Genomic DNA, 25,212 nt, shown 5'->3' with positions numbered 1-25,212 from the left:
TGAATCTTCAGGGAAGCGTGGAGCTGTTAGAAAAGCACCTGATCGTTCCTGCATAGACAAAGAGGATCTAACCTGAAGCTAGCTGGGAGAAAGCATGAAAGGGAAGTATGTGCAGGCCCTTTTTTCACTCTTCTCTGTTAGACAGGTCCTGGCCACATCCTGCAAGGGTTTTTCTTAAGAAGGGAAGGCTGAAGAGAAGAGGGTAAAAAGAGAAAGAAAGGAGAGGATCCTTTCTTGGGCCGGAGGCACTGTGCACCACTGAGGGCTTACACTTGGCAGGAACTTTTGGTGCTCACCATCCCTGCTCTCAGTCTCTGAGAGTGCTTCTGCTGAAGCCTGTGAAACTTGCCCTGAGACCTGCTTTTCCTTGAACAGAAGCCCTGTTTTTTGCTGTCCCTGCAGGGTGCCACCCTTCCTGTAAAAGCTGCACTGGCGAAGGTCCCTCGTCCTGCTCCTCCTGCAAGGCCAGCCTGGTTCTGTCCCACACGGGCGCGTGTGCTCCGCTCTGCTCCCTGGGATACTACAGGGATGACAGGCAGACCTGCAGACGTGAGTGCCTCTCCCCCAGCCTCCTCTCCTTTCCACAGTGCTGTTACCAACCTGTCTTTTCTTGTTCCTTTGCTCACTGTGGCTGTTGTCTGGAAAAGAAAGGCTTCAAGTGCCTAAAAACGTGATGTGAGTTGACAGAGGTGATGAGTTGCCTCAGGAGCAGAGCCTACAGCAGGGTTGCAATTTCAAAACAGTTGCAGTTTTGTTATTGACCTCAAAAGACAAGAGGCTTTGTGTCCTGCTGTAAAAATCTGCAGGAGCGTTTGTGTAGGTGTCCCTGTGATGGATTCTGGACTTGATGAAAACTTGGCAAGTTGAGACCAGTTTTAATCAGTCCTTACTAAGGCAAACCCCCTCCCCACTGCACTACCTGCCAGTACATGCCATGGAAGCTGTAGCATTGATGTCCATTTCTCCTCATGTGAAACCCCAGGAGAAACAGGGTACAGCTTGGTAGACACAGACCTGAGCTGATCCTAATGATCTGGTGGGACTGATCTGCTATTAGGTTATGTTTTACCCTACTCTTGCTATCCTTTGTGAATCTCTCAGGGCCTCTCTTTTCCTTTATTACTTTGTGTTCACTCTGGCCCTGGGATATTCCTCTCATAAATTATTTGGCTCGATGTTCCAAAATGCAAAATGGTATGGCCCAAAGATGCAAAAAACTGGGAAAAGCCCTGCTTGAATTGTCCCACTGTAATACACACACCTAAAAATGAGTGAATGCTGCAGTGGTTTGGTCACTGTGAACCTGAACACTCAGATTAGAAGTCCTGCATTATCCTGATTTAAATTCTCACAAGTTATGATAGAACATCTCTGTTGCACTGAGTCTGGGTATCAGTGTCATCCTACCTAGACCCAATTTTGTCACTGATGAGGTCCTGTAGGAGGAAACTGAAGTGGTTGTCAGCTTTACTTGCCTTTTGTTGAAATAGATGATTCTCCTGAAACTATTATTTCCATCTGATCAGCAGAAATGCAGACACCTTACTTAAGTTCAAGGAAATAGCTGGAAGGACTTGTACCATTCTTCTGTTGTGGAAAAAAAAAAAAAAAAAGGGCATTCAGTAATAATAATAAAAAGAAAGTAATAAAAAATAGGAATTAAAAAAAAAGTTCTGGCTGGTTTCCTACAAGCTCAACAAAATACTCAGTTTTCTCCTGCAGTAGGGATTCTCTTCTTGCTTGCTGCACCAGAACATCTCCCTTGCTAATTAACATGCCCCTTTCTAATGAAAGCTTTCCTGTTGATAGCTCCTGCCTCAGCATATCAAGGTAGACTGGCAATGTTCCTGAGGCCTGCACCCTTCCTGAAATTGGTTCAGGGGCTCAACTGCAAATAGATTTTTTTTTTTTTTTTTTTTTTTTGCAAGCCAGTTCAGCTACTCTAATCTCCTTATTGCAAATGGCTTTTTAAGAAGTGTTTGTAATCCTTGGAGCAGGGGGCTCAAGGCCAAGTGTGTTGGATTTTTGTCATTCCAAGTGTCACTTGTGCCTTTTCAAGTGCTGCTGATAAGCCAGGGAGATACAAATTGTCCCAGGCTGCTGGGAAACTGCCACTTGGAGGGAATGAAGATTGTTTAATCAGAGGTTGGCTGCTAGGCTGAGAAAATCTGGTCTCTCTTCAACATTTATTTTAGTCTCTTTGCACTTTTGAGGAACTCGGGGTTGGAATGAGGTTCAGAGAGATGCCGAGTGCACGTATGGGCCCTGGGAGATATTTTTAAACTCAATCACATCCTGGCCCAGGAACAGTGAGAAGCTTAACGAGTCCTTCACAGGCTTAAAAATGCAGATACAGAGTCATGCTGATAAAACAAGAAGACAGGTTTGCTTCCAGATACATTTTTTTGCTTGCTCTTCTGGCATGCCTCCATGGGTAGCCTGATTTCTCTGGATTTAGACCTCATGTAGAATGTTTAATAGATGGTTCTTTGGAGCACTTGAAAAAAGTAATTTTTTCAGGTAGTGTTCTTAAGTGAAGAAAAATCAGAGTGGCACCAGAGCACCTAAAAACCAGCTGCTTGATTCTTTAGGTAAACATTTTGCTAGAAATTATTTGTACATCAATAAAATGCAGACCTTCTGTGACATTTTTTAGAGGCACTAAAAGAAGGAACTGTTTTGAAAAACACTGTGTTCTTGCTTCAGGGAGAGCAACGTGGGTACTTTCACATTTACTTTGGAGGTTTTTTGGTTATAAAACTGTGTTTTGAATTAACATGTCAGTATTTATCACCCAAACTGTTAGTACAGCCTCCTGCGAAGTGTAGTTCCTGGACATCAAAGAGGTGAGTTGAAGTATTCTGAACCTCTGGACTTTGATCCTAGATTCAGTAAATCCCTGATTTTTTTTTTTTCCTGGCATCTTTATTGCTCCCTGCAGCTCCAGAATTTCACACTGTGCGCAGATAAAAAGGTGGAAACGTTAAGTGAAATTAAATGGGCCTTTGGTCCCACCAAGGATTGCAGCAGTCTACTCTGCTCTCCAAATTTTTGTGTTTCTGGGTAGAGAGTTGTATGAAATGCAGGCTGTACAAAGGAAATTAAGAAAAAAAACCCAAAAAAACCCCAAAAAAAAACCCCAAAAAACAAAAAAAAAAAAAACCAACCCAAAAAAAACCCCCAAAAAAACCCCAAAAAACAACAGAGGCAGGGAAAGCTCTTATTTGGGGATTTGGATTCAGGGTCAATGTTTTACCCTGACCTGTCCAGAGGAAAGTAAGAGGCAGCGTGAGGGTACATTCCAGCCTATTCCAAATGGAATGAGGCTCTTTACGCTTTGGAGAATGTGAAAAAGAACAAAACAAGCAAGAACCCTGAAGTCTCCACAGAGGACAAGAGGAGTAGCAAGGCTGCAGGGTAACAGCATCAGGAGTGACACTGGTTTTCCTTGTCTTCCCACAGCTTGCAGCAGCCAGTGCCGGAGCTGCGACTCGGCCGCCGGCTGCACGTCGTGCAGAGATGCAGCCAAGGTGCTGCTCTTTGGGGAGTGCCAGTACGAGAGCTGTGCTCAGCAGTACTACCTGGATTTTTCCACCAGGACTTGCAGAGGTGAAAAATGCCTTGCTGGTTTCAATGAAAAGAAAAAAAAAAAGAAAAAGAAGGAAAGGGAAAAAGGAATAAATGCGAGTGCCTTGGCTAAGAATCCGTTAGATGGCAGCGGGAGCTGTGCAGGTGGCCTGCTTTAAAAAGGGTGCAGGAAAGGGGAAATTGTTCAGTGACAGGTTGCTTGCAAGGTTTCTGCAGGTTTTTTTTTTGCTTTTTGGGCAGCCTGCTGTCACATACTTGAGCCTTTCAGTGGAACAAGATTATTGCAAATCGCTCTCTTGTAAATGATTTTGTAACTGAGCCAGCAAAGTTTTCAGGGGTCAGGTCCAGCAATTCATTTAGTCACGGGTCAGCTGATAACGAGTGAGCTTGCCAGGCTAAGTCTCTTCTCGGGGGCTTATCTGGCCTCCCGTACTTACCTGTGTCTCTCTCTGTCTGTTACTAAATCCTGCATCACCGGATGGCTGCAGAAACAGCAGTTTGGAGTGATTTAAAAGACACGTGACTTGAAAGATTTCCAGAGCTCCCCAGCAGAGTGTTCCATGATGGAAATAAGTGATGTTTTCCCACAGCTTGTAGACCCCGAGTGCTAAGCCCTTGTGCAGGGTGAGCACCCCAGAAAGGGCTGCCCTGAACTGATTTTTGTTTTCTTCCAGAGTGTGACCGGAGCTGTAATGCCTGCAAAGGTCCCCAGAGGACTGACTGCCTGCAGTGCATGGAAGGCCACGTTCTCCACGAAGGAGCTTGTGTGGAAGAGTGCCCTCCAGCTTTCTACCGGGAATCAGACACGTGCCAGAGTGAGTTTTCATGGAGCATTGCTTCCAACGTGTTTCCCTGCTTGTCTCCCAAGAGCTGTCAGGCTGAGCTCTTTGCCTGTGTCTCTTTAGGGTGTGATCAGCCCTGCCTTCGGTGCCAGCAAGCAGACAAGTGCAGCCTTTGCCCAGCCTCCTTCTTCCTCCTGGGCAGTGTTTGTGTTCCCAAATGTGGGCAGAGACATTACACGGACGAGGCACAGCGCGAGTGTGCAGGTGAGCATGGCGAGCTTGGTGCAGGCACGGTGGGCAAACGAGGAAGGAACTGCTTGCCAGCTTTCATCATAACTCTTTGCCCACTCTCTTGACTCTTTAAGACACACATAGTGGCGTTTCTGCTCTGAGCCTGGGGACAGCTCTGTGTGCCAGTGGCTGCGCTGGTTTTGCAGTGTCTCAGTGGGGTTGTGCTTTCCGTCCGATGCAGCTTGTCCTCCTGGATGCCTGGAGTGTGACAGTGGCAGCCTGTGCCACCTCTGTGACAGCACCACGTTTCTGAAGAATAAAATCTGCGTTTCTGCCTGTGGCCAGGGTTTCTATGGCAATCCACAGACCAGAGAGTGTGAAGAAGGTGAGTGTCTCTCAAGAGACAGCGCCATTTATCATCACTGACAGCCAGTGACAAAATGTCTTGGGGGAAATCACTTCCTGAATCAAGTTTAGTGGTTACTTACCCATTCTTTATTCTAAATGAAGATTTACTAGTCTGTCTGCAGTTGGCTTTCAGTTCTGTGATTGGGAAATCAAGGCGGGAAGTGATTTGCCCAAGTCTTGGTGAGGATTGGGATGGATTGCAGTTCACCTGGGTCAGGAATGAACAGGGCACCCAAAAAATAGTGCTGACAGGCATGACACCAACACAGCCCGCGGTGGTTCTTGCAGTAACACTTCTCCCTTCTTTCCCTTCAGCCAGCAGGCATCCCTGGAGCTCTCATGTGAGCAGCACCCTCAGGGTGGGCATCGGCGGGGTGCAGCCCTTAGACCTGGCCTTGCTGGGCTGCGATCCGGCCGGTGCCTCGGGGCAGCCGCTGTTCCAGGTGGACAGCATTCCCTCCAGCGGCCGGCTGGTGATGCTGCAGGACGGGCAGGAGGTGCCGCTGAGCCGCGGCCAGCGCTTCAGCTGCAGGGACGTGCGGGACAGGAGGGTCCGCTTCGTGCACAGCAGGGACGAGCCCAGGTGACTCGGGGGAAGCTTCTTTCCTGAGCTCTTGCCTCGCTAAAAAACTGCTGTATCTCGAGAACGGGTATTTCCTTCTTTCTTGGAAGCTTTCCTACAGGGAGGCACACTTCCCACCGCTGCTAAATCAACTTCCAGCGTACCTACGCTGTACTGTAGCATAACTGGTGCTGCAAAACTTCTCAGTTCACTGTGACCCCAAGCTTTCTGTGCTTTTGGGGTGCAGGAATCTGTCCCATCCTCAGGATACTCAGCTGAGAGTTAAAACTGGCATATTAGTCTGATTGTTACTACGGTTTCTTGATATTGTTAGGAAGATGCTCAAGTGATGTCACTGCTGTGCTCTTTGGCGTAGTTTGCCTTCAGCCATTCCTTGTTTGCCTCCAGTGTGAGCTCTGTTAGTACCCTGGAATAATTAGTGGTGATTAATAGCTGGCAAAGCTCACACTGCACAGGATGTTGCAGGGAAGCAGATTTTTCCTGCAGCCAGGCAATAAGCCAGCCACTCTGCCAAATTTCACACTTGATTCGCATCACCATAAAGCCTTGGCACCAGAGTGACGTGGGTGGAACTGTTCTGAATTTCTGGCTGTATAAATCAGGGAGGTCTTCCATCTAAATCAGATCTGAAGAAGACTTTCAGGGTGTCCTGATGCCAAGTGTTAGCTGGTGTTCACCAGACTTCAGGCGTATATTCCAGTAGCCTGCTTTTTTTTTTTTTTTTTTTAAGTCTCCCTGGTAGCCACCATGAAATGTCAGCATCTCGTCTTAAAAAACAAAGCTGCTTTATTAGAAAAAAAAAATTATTACTCTATTTATTATTTATACTGTTACTTTAAACTTCAAGGTGTTTGGGTGGCATCACTGAAAAGTAAATGGGAAAGAAAATCCCTGGCAAGTCCTGAAGCCAGATAAAGTGAGGCTTTTCCTTAGCAGCAAGTGGCTGGCATTTAGAATTGGCACTTTTTCTTGGGGATGCCATCCAATGTGGATAACGTTACTCAAAGGGAGATGAGGGTATATTATCACACAGCTAAAGGTGTTTTATTACCTGTTGTGACTGTTGTGAATCTTCAGGAAAAAATACTATTAAAACGTAATTGAAGAAAACTTGAGCTAAAGCTTCTGTCACTGAGCCAGTCATTTTTGCTGAATACATAATGTGCTTATCATTCCTGAGTCCTGGAAGAGTATTTCATTAATTTATATTATCCTGTATTTTGGCTTGTTGGGGACCTGTTTAGGAAAGGACAGTTTTCCTTGAAGGTCAGTGACCAACAGTCATTCTCCCACCTTGAGGTGATCAACATTCAAGCCTTCTCAACACAGGTAACAAAGCCTGGAAACAGCCCCAAATCTGGTACCATTTGAAGCCCTGGATTCTTGCAGGGATAAAAAAGGAGCTGGGCAGAACTTGAGCAGGGGTTCAGATCAGGCAAACTGGGCTCAACTCTCCCTTAGGGGCGGCCACCAAGAGTCACATGGAGGAAAGGGAGCTGGGGAATTGACTGGAGAGGTTGGCCTGTGTCATTTTGCTTGTGTAGGGAGCTGGAGCTGTGCAGTCATAGAGCAATTATCAGTGAGGGCTCCAGTTATCCTTTGGATCTGCTGATGCTCCAGTTCAGCCTCTTGCTGCAGGCCAATTGGGCCAGGATTGATCCCGATGGCAGGAGAGCTTTGACACTCAGGTTCAATGCTCTGTTCTGGGAGAAGCTGGGAATTAAATCAGCATGAGCTATTTAGAGTGTGTCTCTTAAACTTCTCGCCACTTCTGGGCAAGGTGATGGTACTGCCAAGTGTCTGTGTCTCCTGTATTATTGTTATTTAAAGTCTGTGGCACAATATATAGGTCTCACCCCAGGGAGGTACAGGCACCTGAGCAGGTTCCAGGTTTCCAGGGAGGCTTTGCAGCTTGCACAGAGCTTTTTCCAGTGTGGAAAACTCGATCAGAAGTTGTGACTACTTGGCATATCCTCACAAATAGAGACCCTGAAGTGCAAAAGAGAATCTGCTACTCTTAAGGCCCATTTGCATCTTCAGAGGGGCACCAAATGACTTGACAGAACTCTTCTAGTGCAGGCTCCTTCCTGCCTACAAGCCTGGCTCAGCCTCCACCCTCCCCATGAGTAATTTATATTCTATATTAGTCATTCCCCTAACTTCTGGAAATTAGAAGTGCTCTAGTTTGTCCTTTGGAATAAGACAAACTGTGGGTTTTGATCCTGCTGTGTGTATATTGATTCTGGCTGGTGCTGAGATCTTGGCTCAGCCTAATCTCTTGTTTGCCTCAGTAGGACGTTCACCTAAGTAAGAGCTGCAGTCACTGCCCCAGAATACATAAGTGAGGTTTAATGATAGGAATTCTGGCTGTTGATCCCTAATAACCCTGGGAAGTTGTGCACAGGTGAGGTGGCTCTCTGATGGATGTTCCCAGGGCTTTGACTTTGTCTCTGCAGGACCGCTTCCCTCCCGAGGCAGGGCATTACCCATGGCAAATGATGTTTATTGGGATCAATAGAGACTGCAGATTGAAACTTTTCTTGATGACAAAGAACTGGAGAACTAATTTAAACCGGCAGAAATACGGCCTCTAGCAGGTTTTTGGTATAAGTTGAGGAAGGCTGTGGGGAGTGTTGGAAATGAAATAAATACTGATGATGAAGACACCTGGTTTTGCTGTCATCTCAAAAGCCTCATGAGGATCAGCTAGAGTCAGGTGCTTGCTATATAAATGTCCAAGTTTTTGCCTTTCCTAGGCCTAATGTGGCATGAGAATCTTCTTTTAATGGGACTAATTCAGTTTAAATGCTAAATATTATTAGATCTGCCCATCGGGGGAAAAGGTGTGGAGAGCGATTCTCTGCTGCTAAGAAACAGGAGATTACCAGGGATGAAGTGAGCTGATGTCCTTATCCCCAAACGTTTAATTCCAGCCTTTGATCATGACCCAATCTCCCAGGCTCAGCAGACGCCTCAGAGCCGCTTTTGTGTTCCAGGCGCCGTACGTGTTCAGGAACGAGCCCCTCCTCGTCGGCAGGGGGGGAACCGGCACGGTATCGGAGCTGGTGCTCGGCGTGGGGGACAGCGACAACCCTCAGGACGTGGTGCTGATGGTCTTGGAGCCCCCACGCCACGGGAAGCTGCTCGGGCCCCCTGGGGACCCTGCCACCTTCCGCCTGGGCGACCTCGCGGGCGGGCGGCTGCGCTACGCCCACGACGGCTCCGACAGCCGGCAGGACGCGGCTCTTCTGCAAGTGAGCGACGGGTACCACTTCCAGAACATCCTGCTCCACATCAGGATTGCTCCCGAGGTATGTGCTGGCACATAAACCCTGGAGAAGTGCTGCTCTGTCCCTGAGGTGTCACTAATCCTGAGTAAGCAGCTGGAGGAAGCGGTGGATTGATCGGGTTTTGGAGGGCGCCCGAATTTTTGGTTTGCAACAGCTCCAGTTGTGCAGCTTCGATGATTCAAAGTCCATAGTTATTTGATAAAAGGTAATAAATTGTAATAAAGCAGGAGAAAAATGTGAAGATATCTTCATTCCTTACTAATGTGAAAGAGTAGCACAAAGTGGAGCTGTCATTAGAGAAGGTCATGGCTTGCAGCCTTTTATGTAGAGATCGGACACAGTGTCTTGGAGTTCCACCCCTTGGGAAGGAGCTAGGAGGAGATGACACTGCCCCTCTTTTGCCCTCTCTGCTGTGTGAGATGTCTTTCTCAGCAGCTTGGGCAGGACAGTTTGAAGGGAGCTTTGCGAGTGCTCCATGTGGCGGTGGAGCTCTGCACAAGGAGGCACTGATCCCATTTGGACCCTGCAGATTCCCCTAAAGCTATGGGTAGTAATTAATGTTAATTAGTGCCATGACTCACACAGCAGTCTGGGGATGAAAACAGAATCACAAGGGCTGTGAAAATGCTTGGACACCACTCTGTGTTCTTTGTAACACCTTTTTTCCTCTCACTGTTGATTAAGCAGGTTGTTGTAAATGCCAGTGAGTGTGAATTGCTGAGAGTAGTTTATTTTATTATCCTGTTTGGTGCTCCCTTGTCTCTCCTTATCATTCCACATTTCTCTGTGCAGCACTTGGCTACAGAGGAGAATGAAGCTGGTGACAGAGGTGAGAGCAGGGCAGCTTTTAGGGCTTTTTCCACTCCCTTTGGTTGCTAATGGCTGCTTTTCCCACCCAGACCCTTTGCTGGAACTGTTGCAGTCTGAACAGGGACATAGAAGCCTTTCTTTTCTGAGAGGCCAGGGGGAGCACAGAAAAAAAAAAGACAAAAGATGTTTATTTTAGGGGTACCCCAGACCTCTAGAGATCCAGCTAAGGGAGGCCTACAAGGTATTTGCAAGGCAGCTGACCTTGCCCTGCCTGGGAGCAGGTAGCTGAAAACACTTTCACATGTTAGAAATAGTTTTTAAATAGATCACCAAGCAAAAAGAGCTGTCTCACGAGCCTGTTCTTATTAACAAGCAGCATCAAAGCCATGTGGGAATGGTATCACAACGTGCTGGATAGGTTTGATGTGGCCAGTGAAGGAACATTCAGTCATTTAGTGACCTAAGTGCTGAAGGTCTCCATGTTTATAACAAACCCACAGTGTAGGTGGAGTAAAAATCAGGTGGGTGCACAGCAGACATGCCAAAAAGGAGGTCGGAAATCATCCTGTAATGTGGTTCCATTTCACAAGCATCTTTTTAGCTCTCTCTCCTGTCTCTGTGGCAGATCCAGAAGAGCACAGCAATGAGTCATTTACCAGGTCGGGGGCTGATTATGTGCAGTAGTAAGTGAGGAGGAGGGTGATCCCTTAGATGGAGCAGTCAGAATTTTGACTGATCACACAGTTCAAGGTGAACTGCAGCCACAGCCAGCTTCAAGGTGAATGTGCAGAAATCCAGAAAAAAAGTCACATTTACAGCAGCTGGGGTTATAAGAAAGAGCCATGGCATGGAAGAGGTCACGGGGGTTTTGGTGACCTGTCCAACAATGCAAATTAGAGCCAAAAAGGGCTGATACAATCCTTGAATGCCAGAGTAGTGTTACTGAATTAAAAGGGAACTGTAGTGAAACTATTACTGCAATCCAGTGCTGACATCCAAATTTCAGGAAGCTTAAATTAATATTGGACAAAAAAAAAAATTTAAAAAAAAAAAAGCCATATGAATAGTTTGACAGTTAGGAAACCCACCGAGTAACTAAAGACTTGGGTGGATGCTCAGAGAGAATGAGGATGGTGGTAAAAGACAAAATTATGGAGGAAGACTTGGGTCAGGAAGGTTTAGGGTCAGCAGCAGGAAATTAGGAATTAGAGGACGAGGTCAGTTCTAGAGGCTGGGAATGGGGTCTGAGGGATGCAGCAGAAGGATGCACAACCATTTCTTCAAGCAAACGACCAGGGTGGAATGCGTAACAAATTCCAGAATATTCTCCTTGATGCTTTCTTTTCCTTCGGAGTAATTCCAATTACTCGCACCGCAGTCAGCCTTTTCCTGCTGTCCCCCTGCCTGCAGAGTGCCAGGAGCCCCCGGCTGGTGAGCAATTCCCTGGTGTGGGTGCCCCAGGGAGGCATGCTGCAGATCTCCAAGACGATCCTGCACGCCGAGCTGCCCGGTGCCCGGGACTCTGACATCACCTACACCATCGCCGAGGAGCAGCCCAGACATGGTAAATCCCCCTGGAGTCCTGCTGCCCAACTGCAGCACCCTTCCATGGTGTTACACGTGGTGCACATCTGGGGGAATGTTTCCTTAGAATGGTAGGCTGGCTGAGTGCTGCTAGCCTCATCTTTTTCCGCTTCTAATGGCCAGGCAGAGTAACAAAGCACTTTTGCCCTTCCGGATCATCTGCGTTCCTCCAGTCAGGTGGTGGAATCCTGGTGTATTTACAGCCCTCAGAGAGCAGAAGCTTAGTGCCAAAAGATAATCCTCCGCAGTGAATGTCTGCCTTGAGGAGCACAGAGCGGTGTCTACCTCTAAAAACTGCTGAGCAGAAGCTTACCTTGAAGAATTCCCTAAATTCCGTGATTTTAGATTTAATTTGTCCCAGAGGAAGGGGTTGCCAACTGAAACAGGATTTGGTGATGTTGTTTGGATCTGTAGATAATTCTTGTCCCCAAATTCCTTCTGAGAGGCTCTGAGCTCAGCACTCAGAGCAGTGACTTTCACCAGCAACCTCATGCTTAGGGAGGATCTTCTGGGCACAGGGTAAGGGTGGGGGTGTGGAAGGTTCTGGGATTTGTGACCGAGCTATAAATGGAGAAAAATGGAAAATGGGATGAAAAAGAGGTGTCATGTGGAGGGAAACGAAATATGGAAAGAAAAGAAAAATGCTCTTTTCTTACTCAGCATCACCACTTTCTTCACAAAAACCACATCTTCCAATAACATATTTTGCACTTCTAAGAAATGATACCACATTTAATTTGTTGACCTGGCAAAATTAGAGGACCCTTCTAGCACCATCCATGCTTATTTTATTTCCTTTTGCTGTGAGGACAGGCTGGTTTCCATAACAGCTGCCAGCACCTGATGGAAACAGAGATAATGAGAGTTTTGCAGTTTAGAAGAGAAGTAATTAATTTGTATTCCCCCTTTAGTTTTCTGCAGATGAAGGTCTATCTTCTCGTTTTTAATAAGCATTTACATGAAAACAGGAATTTTTCCCCGAGGAGCTTGTCTCCTGCTGCCTAACCCTAACTAAAATTTATAATCCTATGTTTGTATCACCATAATTATTGCTGCTGTGATTAATTGCAGTAATATAAACAGGTCTGTAGCTGCAGGTGAGAAAGAAGAAGCAGAAATCAATGATCTCCAAAATTTTATCTAAAATACTGTTTTGCAGAAAAGAAGGGTAAAAAAAAAAAAACAGAGAGAAATGTGGAAAACTGGTCCTGAATACAGAAGGGCTTATCTGCCTAACTTAGTCTGTGGCTGATGGGAGAGATATTCATACCTATAGAAAACATAGAATTTGATTTTTAGATTTTTAGGGGAACTCCCATGAGCAAAACCATAAGATCTGGAATGTAATTAGGGTACTGATGAAGGAATTTTAGCCCAGAGTTTGATGATCAAATGGAAGCGTGATATTTCATCTTGCTGAATTACTTTTTTTTTGTTGCCCCAACTTTTCAAGGGTGGTTTGGGGAAATGAAATGGGAGAGCTTCTGGTGGATGATTCACATAACCGAGTGGTTAATTATCAACCAGCAGAATTATCAACCCGTTTAATGGAATTAATTAACAAGATACCCCAATGTCACCGGGATGTCTCAATGTCTGCTGCTGGCTTTTGGGAGCTCTGCTGGTATTCCTGTCACTTCACACTGCATGGAAAAAAGCTCGGAGTGGGTGGGCATTTGCCTTGGCTGCCCCTTAGCTGCTGCAAGGGCACCTCTTGCTCCCTGTGTTCTCCCAAGTTCCTCCTTGCTTTTCCCAGGGGAAGTGGTGCTGCTGGTGCCGATGCCGGCGGACGGCCCGGCGGACTCCTGGCAACTTTTACCCGACGGAAGAGCGGCCTCACCCACCACCTCCTTCACCCAGCAGGACATCAGCGATGGCATCGTGTGGTACAGGCACTCGGGGGCTGAAGTGGAGAGTGACTCCTTCCAGTTCCAGGTATTCCTTGTCGTTCCATGTCCTTTCCCTAGAAATACCGTGTGGCGGCTCTCTGGGGTGACTCCGCTTGTGTCGTGTGAGGCTGAGTTTTAACAGCGACACAGATGTGTGTGTGAATGCACACTGGCAAGCACACCACCCTCTCATAAAACCTATAATATTTACACCAAGTGAAAAACGTTCCAAGTGCCTTTTTAAAAATGGTGTGTTTGGTGAGCCCCAGAGCCACACAGCCCTCGGTTTCTAAGCTAATAATTTAATTTTGGCTTCAGAGCCCTTCGTCTTGCAAACAGGCCAAAAGGTAGAAATACTCACCAGCAGCTGGGAAACTGAAATAAATCCCCACTCCCCACAGGTTTAAGAGCCATAAAATTCCTCAGACAGGTCCTTGCTGTTTGCTGGGAGGGTTTCACAGCCTGCCCTAAGTAAGCCTACGTGAACACTGGCAACGCAGTGTTTGTTACATCTGGTTTACAAGGCAGAAGCAATTACTGTAGCACCGCAGAGGCAATTAAGGTAATTCCTAAAGTAATTAACGTAAGTGATAATGAGGAATTTGTGAGCGTCAGTGTTGAACAAGCTAATCTTTGGCTTAATTGCTGCATTCCTCTTATAGACTATGCATTTTGCATGAGTTCAGTGTTTGGGTTCAGTATCTCAGAGCAGGAGCAATAATTGTACAGAGAGCTCAGAAAGGGAGCTGGGAACACCTGGTCACATCAGGAGACCGCTAATCCCTGTCCAACTCCAAGCCTTGAACTTTGGGCTGGGACATTTCGGGACCAACATGTTGTTTTCATCGGTTTTAGGACGGAGCAGGTGCAGCAAATGGCTAAAATGACATCATTCCTTTCATCAGAGCTTACATTTTTATGCATTTTCTAAAAATCAAGCTTCAGGATGTCCATTCCCGCTCACAAAGTGCTCTCTGGAGTTCCAGAGCACACTGCCATCCCTGCTAAAAGATAAAGCAGTAACTGAGTCTGTCAAAGAAGGGAGCTGTATTTCTTTGGGTGCTTACTTCACCCCAGGATTGCTGGGAACATTTGCAGGCTCACCTCTAGGGAATGGTTCTGGTACTCTTGAGTTTTTACCAATTTCATATAATATGCTTTGTATGTCTTTGCTGCAGGCTTGCAATTAGGAGTTTGATACCCTTGACTTATTTTTTTGGTGCTAGAGTGGACAATATTTATGAGCCCGTGAAACACAAGTGCAGCCCATCTTGGAAGCTGTTGGGACCACAGAGAGCCACTGCCAAGGGAAAGTCTGAAACTGATCTAGAAATCACTTATCCATTCATGTGACCTTTCCTTCCCAGGTGTCCAGCTCTGCCAGTCCACAAACCAGCCTGGAAAGCCACGTGTTCAACGTTGCTGTTCTGCCCCAGACACCCAAGGCCCCTCAGCTTTCCCTCGGCTCCTCTCTGCACATGGCTGTAAGTGATAACACCACACAGATGGCTGGAGTAGGAATGGGGAAAAAAAAACAGATCAGAAGAGGAACTGGGGTGGGGGAGTGCAGAAAATACCCATGAGAAGCTGAAAAACTCAGTATTTAAAGGGATGAATGTGCAGACTGGGAAGGAGAGGGGGAAAGAGAAACAAAATCAATGTTTTGTGGAACTCTTAACCTTTCCTGAGAAGCCAGGAGGAATGGCAAGAGAGAAAAGCTGTGGCTTAGACAGTAATGAATGGGTTTTGCCAGTAGTTCCACTGTAAACTTGATCCCAACTGTAGCTCTGGGAATGACCCATTTGGATGAGAGTGGTCTCTCCAAGGTGGTTCCTTCCCCGGCTGCATTGATTGGAAAGATGATTGTGGGGTTTAAAGTCGGTTTTGTGGACTCTCAGACTGCGGTGCAAGCCTTCCATGTGTGTCCCCATCACGTGTGGGTGAAGTCCAGCTGTCCCCTCTACTTCTCCTGTTCTGCATGCCAGGCATGGGGCCAGGAAAGGCACAGGAAGGAATGGGAGAGGGATTAGTGGGAAGCCCGTGGCACAACAGCCTTGTCAGGGTTTGAAATAGTGGCGACCTTTCCTGGGTGATAATGAAACATGGTCAGACTGCTACTTGGAGCCATTTATCTTCCTGCTCCTGACTTTTTGTTGTTGTCATTATTGACAAAATTGATGGGAGAGATGTCTGGCAGAGCCACACAGCACTGGGTTTTATAGCTAATTACTCTCCACAAAATTCAATAGGGCCATAAAACACCTTTTACCTCACCACCTGCGAGTCCCACCTTTGGGAGAGACAAATAGGCCTTGGAGGCAGAGAGGAAGAAACATAACCTTAAATCTTTCTGTCAGAAAATCGCACTTCCCTGCCCCAGTGTGATTGAGTTCTGTTCATTTGTCTTCAGACTCCTTCAGAATGAGACTTCTGAAGCTGAGAGGAAAGCACAATACTTTGAGTCCTCCCATCCCTCTAGTCTTGACTTGGACTTGTGCTGCAGGGAAAGGTCAAGGGAAGTTTGATGACTCTTTTGTTAAACTGGACACAACGTCTATATTGGTTCTTCTTCGATCAAGTTAACCTGCTTCCCCCATATTAGTAACCTTTCATGTTCCAAAGCAGGTTATTTAAGTGCCCAGATCCTTAATTTAGCTTGTTCTCTCCCTATTTTGCTCAAGATTATAAAATGAGCTGGATGCTTTTCATACCCAGCTGAGCAGTTTCATTTGTAATTCTGCAGGATTAAGGTTCATGAACACGTGGAAATTAACTGGTTTTGGGCACTTAAGTCTCTTCAAGCAGCACTGTAATTCCTTTAACGCCCTGCCTGCCTTTGGTTCATGATAATCTTGTTACGGAAGGATCAGAGCAATTTTAGGCAGGTTTAAAACAAAAGGGAAAGCTTTGGTTCCTCTATATTCCAACTGAAAGGCCTGAGTCATTTTCAGTCTTTTCTTTTAAAAGAGAATGCAGTCCAGCCACATCAGACTATATGAGAAAACTACACAGACAGTGAATTACATGTTCATCCAGGGAGTTCTTGATCAAACTAGGTTTTCCTTTCTCTCTTTTTAATTGCTGTAGGCCAAAGGAGAAACCCGACCACCTGTGAGTGTGGAGGTTGTGCATCTGCAGGGGACAGGGGGTCAGGTTTAGGTTTAAGAACTGGGCCTTTACATTTCAAGACTGTCTTATATTTAACTAGAGCAAAGCAAATTCTCTTTCAATGCATTTTTTGGGTGAATCTTCTATCTCTGGCCTTGATGCTTATTGTCTGATGTGTTTATTGAGGTGCTGGAGGACCGTGTGACAGTGATTGAGCCCCATCACCTCTCCTTTGTAGACCCGGAGGTTCCCAGTGAGAAAATCCTGTACAACGTGACTGTGCCTCTCCTTCCTGGGCAAGGCAAGTGAGCCTGTTGCTGCTGCACTAATTGCCACATTTTCTGAGCACATCTCCTCCTTCCCTCGGAGTATCATTCTGCAGAGGCACCTGTTAATCCATTTGGCCTCTTTCCTTAGCTTTTAAACACCTTGTTCCTTAACCCCATTTCTTTGGCTTCTTTAGGAACGTGCTGCAGAGCTCAGACAGTTTTTGCTACTGTCTGAATAATACTGAATGTTGTGTCCCATGGCTTTCTGCTTCTCACCTCTCAAGTGAGAGGTTCTGTGAAGAAATGCCTAAGTGAGGAATCTCTGTTTAATTTCTCTTGTCCCTAGAGCCCATTGTCCACGCTGTTGCATCCGTGTGACTTGTTCTGGAAGTGGTACAAAGAAGTACCCAGGGAAAGCAAATGAACCTGTGGGAATCAGATGGAGTAATTAACCCCTCTTGGTGATGCTGGTGTCTCTGCATCCACAGGTATCGTGGAGCACAGGGACAGGCCTCTGTCCCCAGCCAGGTACTTCACCCAGGCCGACATAAACCACGGCAGGATCGCTTATCGTCCGCCGACCGCTGCGCCTCACCTCAGGGAGATGATGGCCTTCTCCTTTGCAGGTGAGCATCCCAGCGCTCCTTGCAGGGCTGGGACACCAGCTGGACTGCTGGCGTTCCTCCTTGCTGAGGAAAGGCTCTGCCCAGTCCAACGTCAGCACTTCACATTTCCCCAAAATCCTCCAAGTCCACATCAAGGCGTGCTTTCCTGTCCTGACCACAGTCACTCTGTGCTTGTGTTTGTCCCGCCAGGTCTCCCGGACTCCGTGAGCTTCCGATTCACAGGTATGTCAACCACTTGCTCTTTCCTGGCCAGAGCAGCGTTCATCCTTCTTTTGCCCTTCCCATTGCCTGTTCCTCCTTGGCCTTTGTTCTGCTGCAGGCGCACCTGTGGGCGCTCAGGAGGAGTTTCTGGGAATGCACGTGCCTGGGGGATATTAATTTGTCTGGTTCCCAGCAGCGTTTTACAGAAGCTGAGCCACAGCTTGCTAGAGGCATCTTCTTCCAGTGGCTGCCTGGAATCAGTCCTAAAAGCCTGATTTATTCCTCTTGTCCTCCCAGTGTGAACAAGGAGTTTTACGCTCTCATTTTTTTTTAAAACAGCGTGGAGACATTTCTGCAATTAAATTGCCACAGATAAGCTGCTTGCTTGTTTAATGCATCCTTCTGTTTCCGTGTGCTTTCTGGCTTCCACCAGCAAGGAGAAGTCTGTGTTCTGAGTTAGGGGCAGAGATAAATGCTCTTGGCCTGTGTGAAGTGTGCGTGTATGCCCACAAAGGCGGGAGATGAGCCAGCGATGTGGGATGGTGATTTTTGTACAGACAGGTGAATTTCTCAGGTGAAGGGTCCCTGCAAACCCATCCCTGCACTCAGGCATTGTTTCTGTCTGTGCCTAGTGTCTGGTGGGGAGCACACGAGCCCGGAGATGGTGTTTGTCATCCACCTGCTCTCCGCCGAGCAGCAGCCTCCGGTCTTCCAGATCGCAGCTCCCTTCCTGGAGGTCAGCCAGGGGGGCAGAGCCACCATCGGTGAGTGGGGCGCATGGGGCACGGTGTGGGGCTCAGCTCACTGCCAGGAGGCCCAGCTTCACTTGCGTGGGGGACACTTGAGAGCCACTCTAGGAGAGAATTCCCTGATACAGCCTGAGCATCATCAGGGGACAAACTGTTTCCATGGAACTCGCAGCTCTCGGGCTAGGGCAGCTCCAGAATTATTTACTTTTCTTGTACTGACTGAATTATGGGGTTTATTTGGCTCCATTCACACAAGCTATGCTCTCTTTCCCTGGCACAGGGATCCAGTTGGCTGTAAGTGACACGGACACAGCTCCAGAGGGTCTTTTCTTTGAGCTGGTGAAACCTCCCCATCATGGCATTGTGCTCAAGTACAGCGCAGATGTGCAGGAGCTCATGAGAGCAGGTGAGTGGAAAGTTTCCCTCAGTGCAGGAGAGTGATCAGCCTAGCTGGTTTAGGGGAGCAGGAGGAGACAGATGCCCCTGGCAGATCAGGATGCATCCATAGGGAAGCCTTATCTAGCTGTGAGCTCAGGAAGCAGCTGGGAAGAAAAGGAGGGTTGGTGCCCTCCTTGAGAATCAGGAGGAGTCACTGGAACTGGGAAGGTCACAACTTTTTCTCTGCCCTGCCAGCTACTTAATGAATGTCCTCATAACTTAGAGCCCTGGCAGGATGGGATTAAATGCCAGTTTAGTTCTTGATTAAGGTCATTTGAGTTGGATTCCTGCTCTGAGCAGAGTCTTTCTGACTCGTGTGTCTCCTCCCTGGGCAGGCGACAGCTTCACCTACGAGGACGTCACCCGGAACGCTCTGCAGTACGTGCACGATGGCTCAGCAGCAGCAGAGGACAGCATGGAAATCTCTGTCACCGACGGTGTCACCACGGTCACCACGGTGCTGAGGGTGGACGTGTCCCAGCTGGACACCCACGGCCCGCAGCTGGCCCCGGGCTGCTTGCTGGCTGTCACCGTGGCCAGCAAAAGCTCTGTGACCCTCTCCCGACAGCACCTCGCTTACACGGTGGGTTTTCATCTGTTCCTAAGCCCAGGGAATGCTGCCAGGCCCCATTTCCTTATCCCCCACACACCTCTCTGCTGTCAGCGTGGCTTCTGGGTAGAGAGCTCAAGTTTTGGCTGCTGCCAAGAAGGGATAACAGACTCTTTCATCCCACAGGGATTTAAGGCTATCCCCATTTGACTGTAACAGGTGAACTGCCATGCTAAACATGAGAACCTAGTTAATCCCAGATTTTTCTGTCAAACAGACTTGCTAATAAAGCACGTGGATTTGCTAAGTGTTAATCCCTTGAAAATTTTAGCCCACTCACCCACCTTCTTCTGGGGAAATCGGATGGGGGAAAGAGTAAACAACCCCAAGATGCTGCAGAGCTTGGTAGCTTGAGTTGGTCCCAGGGCTTGTGTGCTGTGCAAGAGTTATCCTGCTGGTGCCATTGCCAAGAAAGCTCTGTACTCCTTGCTGATGATGTAGCAACCTCCTGAGGGAGGAGAGGTTGCAGTACAGGTGTGAGGCTGGAGAGACCTGAGCTGAGAGAGGCTGGCTGTCAGAGAGATGATTGGGATTTTTTTTTCCAAGGGATCAGTCTGGATACAGGTCTGGAATCTGTCCTGTCCTCCTCTTAAGGTGGAAGGCTGACAAGGGAGATGCTCAGGTTTAATCTGAATAAGAGCACAGATAGGGAAAAGAAGATTTCACTCCTGACCCATATGCTCAGGATGTGTTGATTTCTGCTCTGGGTCTTATTTTTCAACCACCTAATAAAAATCTTCTAAGAAAGATGACATCTGAGTCGCAGTGTGGTTGTACTTAATGTGGTTGAAGAGAGACAAAATCAGTTTTTAGTTCACTGTGAAGTACTTTGAAAATGAAAATATCGGGTTTATGTCTGGGATACTGTGTTAACATGATACAATGACATAGAGAAAGCCTTGCTGAGCTGAGAGAAAATGCATTTTATGGTATGTTTTGAAAATGTCAGCCCTCTTGACCCTCTTCTCATCAGTACAGCTCCATTTAATATTCGTCTGTGGGTCTGACCCAGCTAGGCAGGTATAATTCTCTATAAAACACTTATTCTTCCTTCCATTTTTAGTGGAACAAAGCAATGCCTGTTTTGCCCTGGGCAAAGCAATTTTGCCCTGTTTTTATTTGGTTTGTTTCTTCACACTTAGGACAACAACTCTCCTGACTCAGAGATCAGAATCCAGTTGATATCTCTGCCAGCCTATGGAACCCTCCTAAGGATGTCAGGCTCCCACAATGAAGAGCTTTCCAGGGTTTACAATTTCACCATGGAAGACATCAACAGCCAGAGGATCAGGTATCAAAGAGCACTGTTCTCCTTCAAGCCATACCAGTTAAAAGCTCAGTGGGCTTTTCCCCAGTGATCTCTGGGCTACTTAAAAGAATTCAGGGAATGAATGTGAAGGAGAGTTGGGAACTGAGGCACCACCTCTCTTCCAAGAGGACTGCCTCACCTCTAACTGCAGGGATGGGATGGATCTGCCTGGGGCTCAGTGAGGCCCCCTGACTCCCCGTGTCCTGATCCCACAGCTACTCCACCACGTTTGAGACCAGCAATCAGCCCGTGACCGACATCTTCCACTTCTCTGTGCTGGATGCCGACAACAACCGGCTGGACAGGCAGATGTTCACCGTCACCATCGCCTCTGCCCCGGCACTGCCCGCCCTCATCGCCTTCGCTGACCACGTCACCGTGAGTGGCTGGGGACAGGGACAGCAATGCCTTAGATGGGAGCAGCTGAGCAGTTTTCCTGGACTGGGGGGAAGTCACTGAATCCAACGTGGTGTTACTTGTGCCACGCAAAGGGTGAACAAACCACCTGGAGGCCGGAGGAGGCTGATAGTCCATCTGCATCCCCGAACCTCATCTGTTTCTATCTCTTCCAGTCAGGAGCTGCTTGTCCCTAGGATGTCTTCTTGATATAGTGGAGCAAGTCAGATTTATCCCTACTCAAAATATTTCATCCCTAATTGTACCAGCATGTGTGTAAGAGATGAGCAGAAGACAAGTGTGAAGACACCTGATGCTTTGGGCTGACACAGAGCATTTCACACACCTTATAAAAGCCTTCGGAAGTTACCTCCCTTCTTTCCAGCTGTGCATTCCCCCTCCCTTGCCTTCAAAAGGCTCTCTACAACAAGAAATGCGGGTCTTGCCTTCTGAGAGGTCACCATGACTCTGCCAGTTCCCTTCCTGCCCTGATAAAGAACTCACAGGCTCCTCTTGGAGGCCAGGCAGGCTTTGTTCTTCCCATCCCGCCTCACCTCCCTGCCGAATTCCTGATAAACAGACCTAGGGGAGGGTGGGACAGCACTCCAGAGCCCGGGCAAGCCTCCTCCATGGAGGCAGCCTTGTTCACTAAGGATTTGTGTTGTCTGCTGTTGCTTCCCAGGTGGATGAAGGGGGCAGGGTCCCGCTGCTGGCTCATCACCACTTCACTGCTGACTATGATACTGCTGCCAAGGAGGACCTGAGGGTCACCGTGGTCACTCTGCCTGTGTATGGCTACATCGAGAACACCAGGACAGGTAAACTGCTGGGCTCTCTCTTCTTCCTCCTGGCTGGTTTGTGCTCCTAACAGGATCACATCTATCCTATCATGGAGGGGACAGCTTGTACTGCATCTAAAACTGTAGCTTCCCCGGTGCCCACTCCAGCACAGCAGATGTTGCCTCCCTCAAAGGCCACAATATGTGAGAAGATGAGTTGTAGAAAGGATCCCTGCATCCCCCCCTTCTTCAGCCTTCACAATGTGCCTTTCTTCCCCTCATCCTGCTGGCTTTATGTTGAGTTTATCAGCCACCTGAGCATCCTTTCACCAGTGATATTCTGGTTTGCAGGCGAGAGCTTTGGCCCGCAGAGTGAGTTTGTGGGGACCACAGACGCATCCTTTTCCCTTCAAGATGTCCTGGAGAAGAGCATTTACTACTTCCAGAGTGTCCATGAAAGCATTGAGCCTACAAGTGATGTTTTCAGCTTCTATGTGAGTGACGGCTTCAGCCAGTCAGAGGTGCAGAGCATCAACATCACAATCCAGGTATGCCAGCTGCCAGAGCCCTCTCCTTTCACACAAACACTTTTCAAGGCTTTACTCCTTCCTTTTTAGTATGGGGGAAGGGGGATTAAAGGAAGATCGCTTCCCCTAGCACAGGCACATAATTTACCTGCGATGCCCAAGGACAGTTGTGCATTGTAGCCTCTTCCCCAGGGCTTACTGCTCTGGTGTCTCCTCTCTCTTGGAAGCAGCCATAGGGCCGGACAGATTTGGAGGGACTGGTGATACCAACACAGAGCTTGTGTTTCATTCAGGTGGGTCTTTCCCTGTGTTCATGTTCCTTTTTCTGGCTGTGTGCCTTTGTGCAGCGGCAGAACGACGAGCCCCCCCGGATGGTGCTGGAGCCTGTGCGGGTGCAGGAGGGCTCAGCCGTGGTTGTTACCAACGCCTCCCTCAGCCTGCAGGACTTGGACACCCAGAGCAGCGAGCTGGTCATCGTGGTCAGCCAAAGTCCTGAGCATGGTACGTCCTGACAGGCCGGGGGCTGAGGGACAGGGCGTCTGTCTGTCTGTCTGTGTGTGAGAGGGGAGCCTGGTCTGTGGGATAAAGCACAATTTGGACCAGGACTGTGCTTGAGGACAGCCCTGCTCTTGGCGAGCTGTCCTTCGCTCTTTGCTGCAGAGCAGAAGGGGCGGTGCAGGTGTTCCCCTGGGGAGTTCCCTGCCGTGTTCCCCCAGTCCCTGCTGGCAGGTGGCATCTCCCTGCAGTGCCCACACCGGGCAGGGTGTCAGGTGAAGGAAGGCTCTGTCCCCAGCAGGCTGTGCTGATCCCTGTGTGGTTTGCCAGGCCAGCTCCGCAGAAGGCAGAGCGCGGCAGAGGCCCCGGAGCAGGGCCGGGTGCTGTCCAGGGGCTCCTCCTTCACCTACCAGGACGTCCTGGACGAGCTGATCGTTTACACTCGGAGCGGGGCCGCGGCACAGACGGACGAGTTCGGCTTCTCCCTCACAGACGGGCTCCACACGCAGGCAGGGAGGCTGGAATTCTCCGTGGAGCTGCCGAGGAAGCAGCCACCCACTGTAGCTGTCAACAGGGACCTGCAACTCCCGGCTGGTACGGGGACGGGGATGAGAGCGGCACTGCTGGGTGCTGCTGGATGGGCCAGCCCAAAGCAGTCGCTTGGCCGCGCTGGCTGAAGCTGATTGTGGGTTTGCTTTCCCTGGGGCAGGCTCTGCAGCTCGGCTCACGGCTCAGCACCTGAAAGCAGCAGCTGGACATTCAGGGGACACGGCCATCAGATTTGTCCTGAGGAGGGACCCCAGCAGGGGCCAGCTGCAGCTGACCACAGCTGATAGTCCAGTCCAGATCTCTACCAAAGGACCCCTGAGAAGTTTCACCCAGGCTGATATAAACAAAGGTGAGAGTGCTGGATTTTAGGTAGTCACAGCAAGTATATAAACCAAGGCTGGTTTAAGGTAGTCCTGTGAGGAGCAGGGAGCTGGATCTGATGATCTTTATGGGTCCCTTCCAGTTTGAGATATTCCATGACTCTGTGGTCTTTATGAGAGGGGGGTGATGAACTAAAGTCAGGAAAGGAGAGGGAAAGAAGTAAGCGCAGGTTTTTAAGTTAAAGCAGAACCATGCATCATGAAACCGAAATCCAGGAGCTCTGTCAAGCCCCAGAGTGCCTCAGTGCCAGCCTGCTTCCAAACTAACAATTAAATGCTGCAGCCTGTAACAAAGCATCTCTTTTCTGCTCTCCCTTTCCCCAGGGCACGTGGTGTACAACCACGGGAAAGGGGATCCCGGTGGAAACTTCCCTTTCACCTTTGATGTGATGGATGCAGATGGCAACAAACTGATGGACCAGGTTTTTCACATCCATGTAATAGGTAAAAAGTAGCGCTGAAGTTGTGTTTTCTTAGCTGCAGAGCTCAGGCCTGCCCACAGATTCCCATCCCACATGTACTGCAAGGCAAAATGTAATTTTTGAGATGCGGTTTTGATGCGCTGTCAATTCAAAGGCCTTTCAAGTGAGGGGCATGGGGAGATTTTGCAGATGCAAGGGCTCATTCTTTGGCTTCTGACAAACTCACTGAAAAGGTAGAAAAAGTCCCCTTAATGTCCTCATGCTGTTTAGATTGTCTTTAGGACATCATAATGTTACCATCCCTGATTAATGGGATGGCCCAAAGTTCCTGTTTTGGAATTATCAAAATGTTTGTGCATGTGTTATCTTTTGGTTGAGCACAGGTACCCGAGGGAAGGAGTGTGACTGTCTCCTAACTCAGCTTTGTGTTTAACCCTTCCAGAGGACAGATTTGCCCCATCCATCATCACCAACAAGGGGCTGGTGTTGGATGAGAACTCGGCGAAGGCCATCACAACCCTCCAGCTCTCAGCCACCGACCAGGACAGCGAGGCCTCCCAGCTGCAGTACAAGGTCACCCGGCAGCCACAGCTGGGCCATCTGGAGCACGTGGCCTCCCCAGGTGAGCAGGGAGGTACTGGGCCCTCGGAGCAGCAAAACGCTGGAGGTTGTTGAGCCCTAAGCCTTCACTACAGGAAAAACGTGTCCAGAGGCAGCAGCACAGAATTCCCATTCCTGTTAGAAATCAAAGGGCCGTTAGCCCAGAGGGCTGGGGGAATAAGGTGAGTGGAAGCAGAGCAGCCCAGTAATCCAGCTGAGGATTTATGTGAGTCTATGGCCCTACTGCTGCTTCTGCATGGCAGGAAAACGTTTGGCCTTTGCTGTGAACAGCACAGTGCCCCAAAGAATCCATCCATCCCTAAATGTCCTTGGAAACAGCCCATCTTGGTGAACAGATGACTTGTCCTGCACATGTGATCTGAATTTCAGAGCTGCCTTTCATGCCTGCTGACACTGTGAGTGTGCTGCCTCTCTCTGATGAATTAATCTCAATCTGTGGTGTCACATTATACACTCTTCTGATTTTATTATACTCATCTAAGATTATATTTCTTCTTAACTTTGGATTTCTCATTAACATGAGATTAAAGTGGAAATATCTGCTCTGTGTTTTCAAGATGCAGACAGT

The 25,212-nt window shown here is 48.3% G+C and overlaps 1 protein-coding gene across 1 annotated transcript in view; it reads left to right on the top strand.

Moving 5' to 3' along the window:
• Window positions 1-25,212, top strand: part of FRAS1 (Fraser extracellular matrix complex subunit 1) — a 105,470-nt gene that overhangs the window by 63,386 nt on the left and 16,872 nt on the right. The window contains exons 21-46 of the mRNA XM_053940472.1: window positions 403-549; window positions 3,463-3,609; window positions 4,263-4,403; window positions 4,494-4,634; window positions 4,843-4,986; window positions 5,325-5,592; window positions 6,837-6,921; window positions 8,589-8,903; window positions 11,103-11,256; window positions 13,033-13,211; window positions 14,533-14,649; window positions 16,460-16,574; window positions 17,031-17,168; window positions 17,358-17,390; window positions 18,002-18,133; window positions 18,399-18,524; window positions 18,892-19,139; window positions 20,309-20,457; window positions 20,691-20,853; window positions 21,554-21,689; window positions 22,002-22,198; window positions 22,525-22,678; window positions 23,003-23,266; window positions 23,382-23,570; window positions 23,926-24,045; window positions 24,466-24,645. Of these exons, the coding sequence (XP_053796447.1) occupies window positions 403-549; window positions 3,463-3,609; window positions 4,263-4,403; window positions 4,494-4,634; window positions 4,843-4,986; window positions 5,325-5,592; window positions 6,837-6,921; window positions 8,589-8,903; window positions 11,103-11,256; window positions 13,033-13,211; window positions 14,533-14,649; window positions 16,460-16,574; window positions 17,031-17,168; window positions 17,358-17,390; window positions 18,002-18,133; window positions 18,399-18,524; window positions 18,892-19,139; window positions 20,309-20,457; window positions 20,691-20,853; window positions 21,554-21,689; window positions 22,002-22,198; window positions 22,525-22,678; window positions 23,003-23,266; window positions 23,382-23,570; window positions 23,926-24,045; window positions 24,466-24,645 (4,182 nt within the window). The remainder of the gene's footprint in view (window positions 1-402; window positions 550-3,462; window positions 3,610-4,262; window positions 4,404-4,493; window positions 4,635-4,842; window positions 4,987-5,324; window positions 5,593-6,836; window positions 6,922-8,588; window positions 8,904-11,102; window positions 11,257-13,032; window positions 13,212-14,532; window positions 14,650-16,459; window positions 16,575-17,030; window positions 17,169-17,357; window positions 17,391-18,001; window positions 18,134-18,398; window positions 18,525-18,891; window positions 19,140-20,308; window positions 20,458-20,690; window positions 20,854-21,553; window positions 21,690-22,001; window positions 22,199-22,524; window positions 22,679-23,002; window positions 23,267-23,381; window positions 23,571-23,925; window positions 24,046-24,465; window positions 24,646-25,212) is intronic.

This window comes from Vidua chalybeata, chromosome 4 (assembly GCF_026979565.1).
Source record: "Vidua chalybeata isolate OUT-0048 chromosome 4, bVidCha1 merged haplotype, whole genome shotgun sequence".
NCBI lineage: Eukaryota > Metazoa > Chordata > Aves > Passeriformes > Viduidae > Vidua > Vidua chalybeata.
The sequence above is the reverse complement of the archived record's forward strand: the minus strand, read 5'-3'. Positions and strand labels throughout refer to the sequence as shown.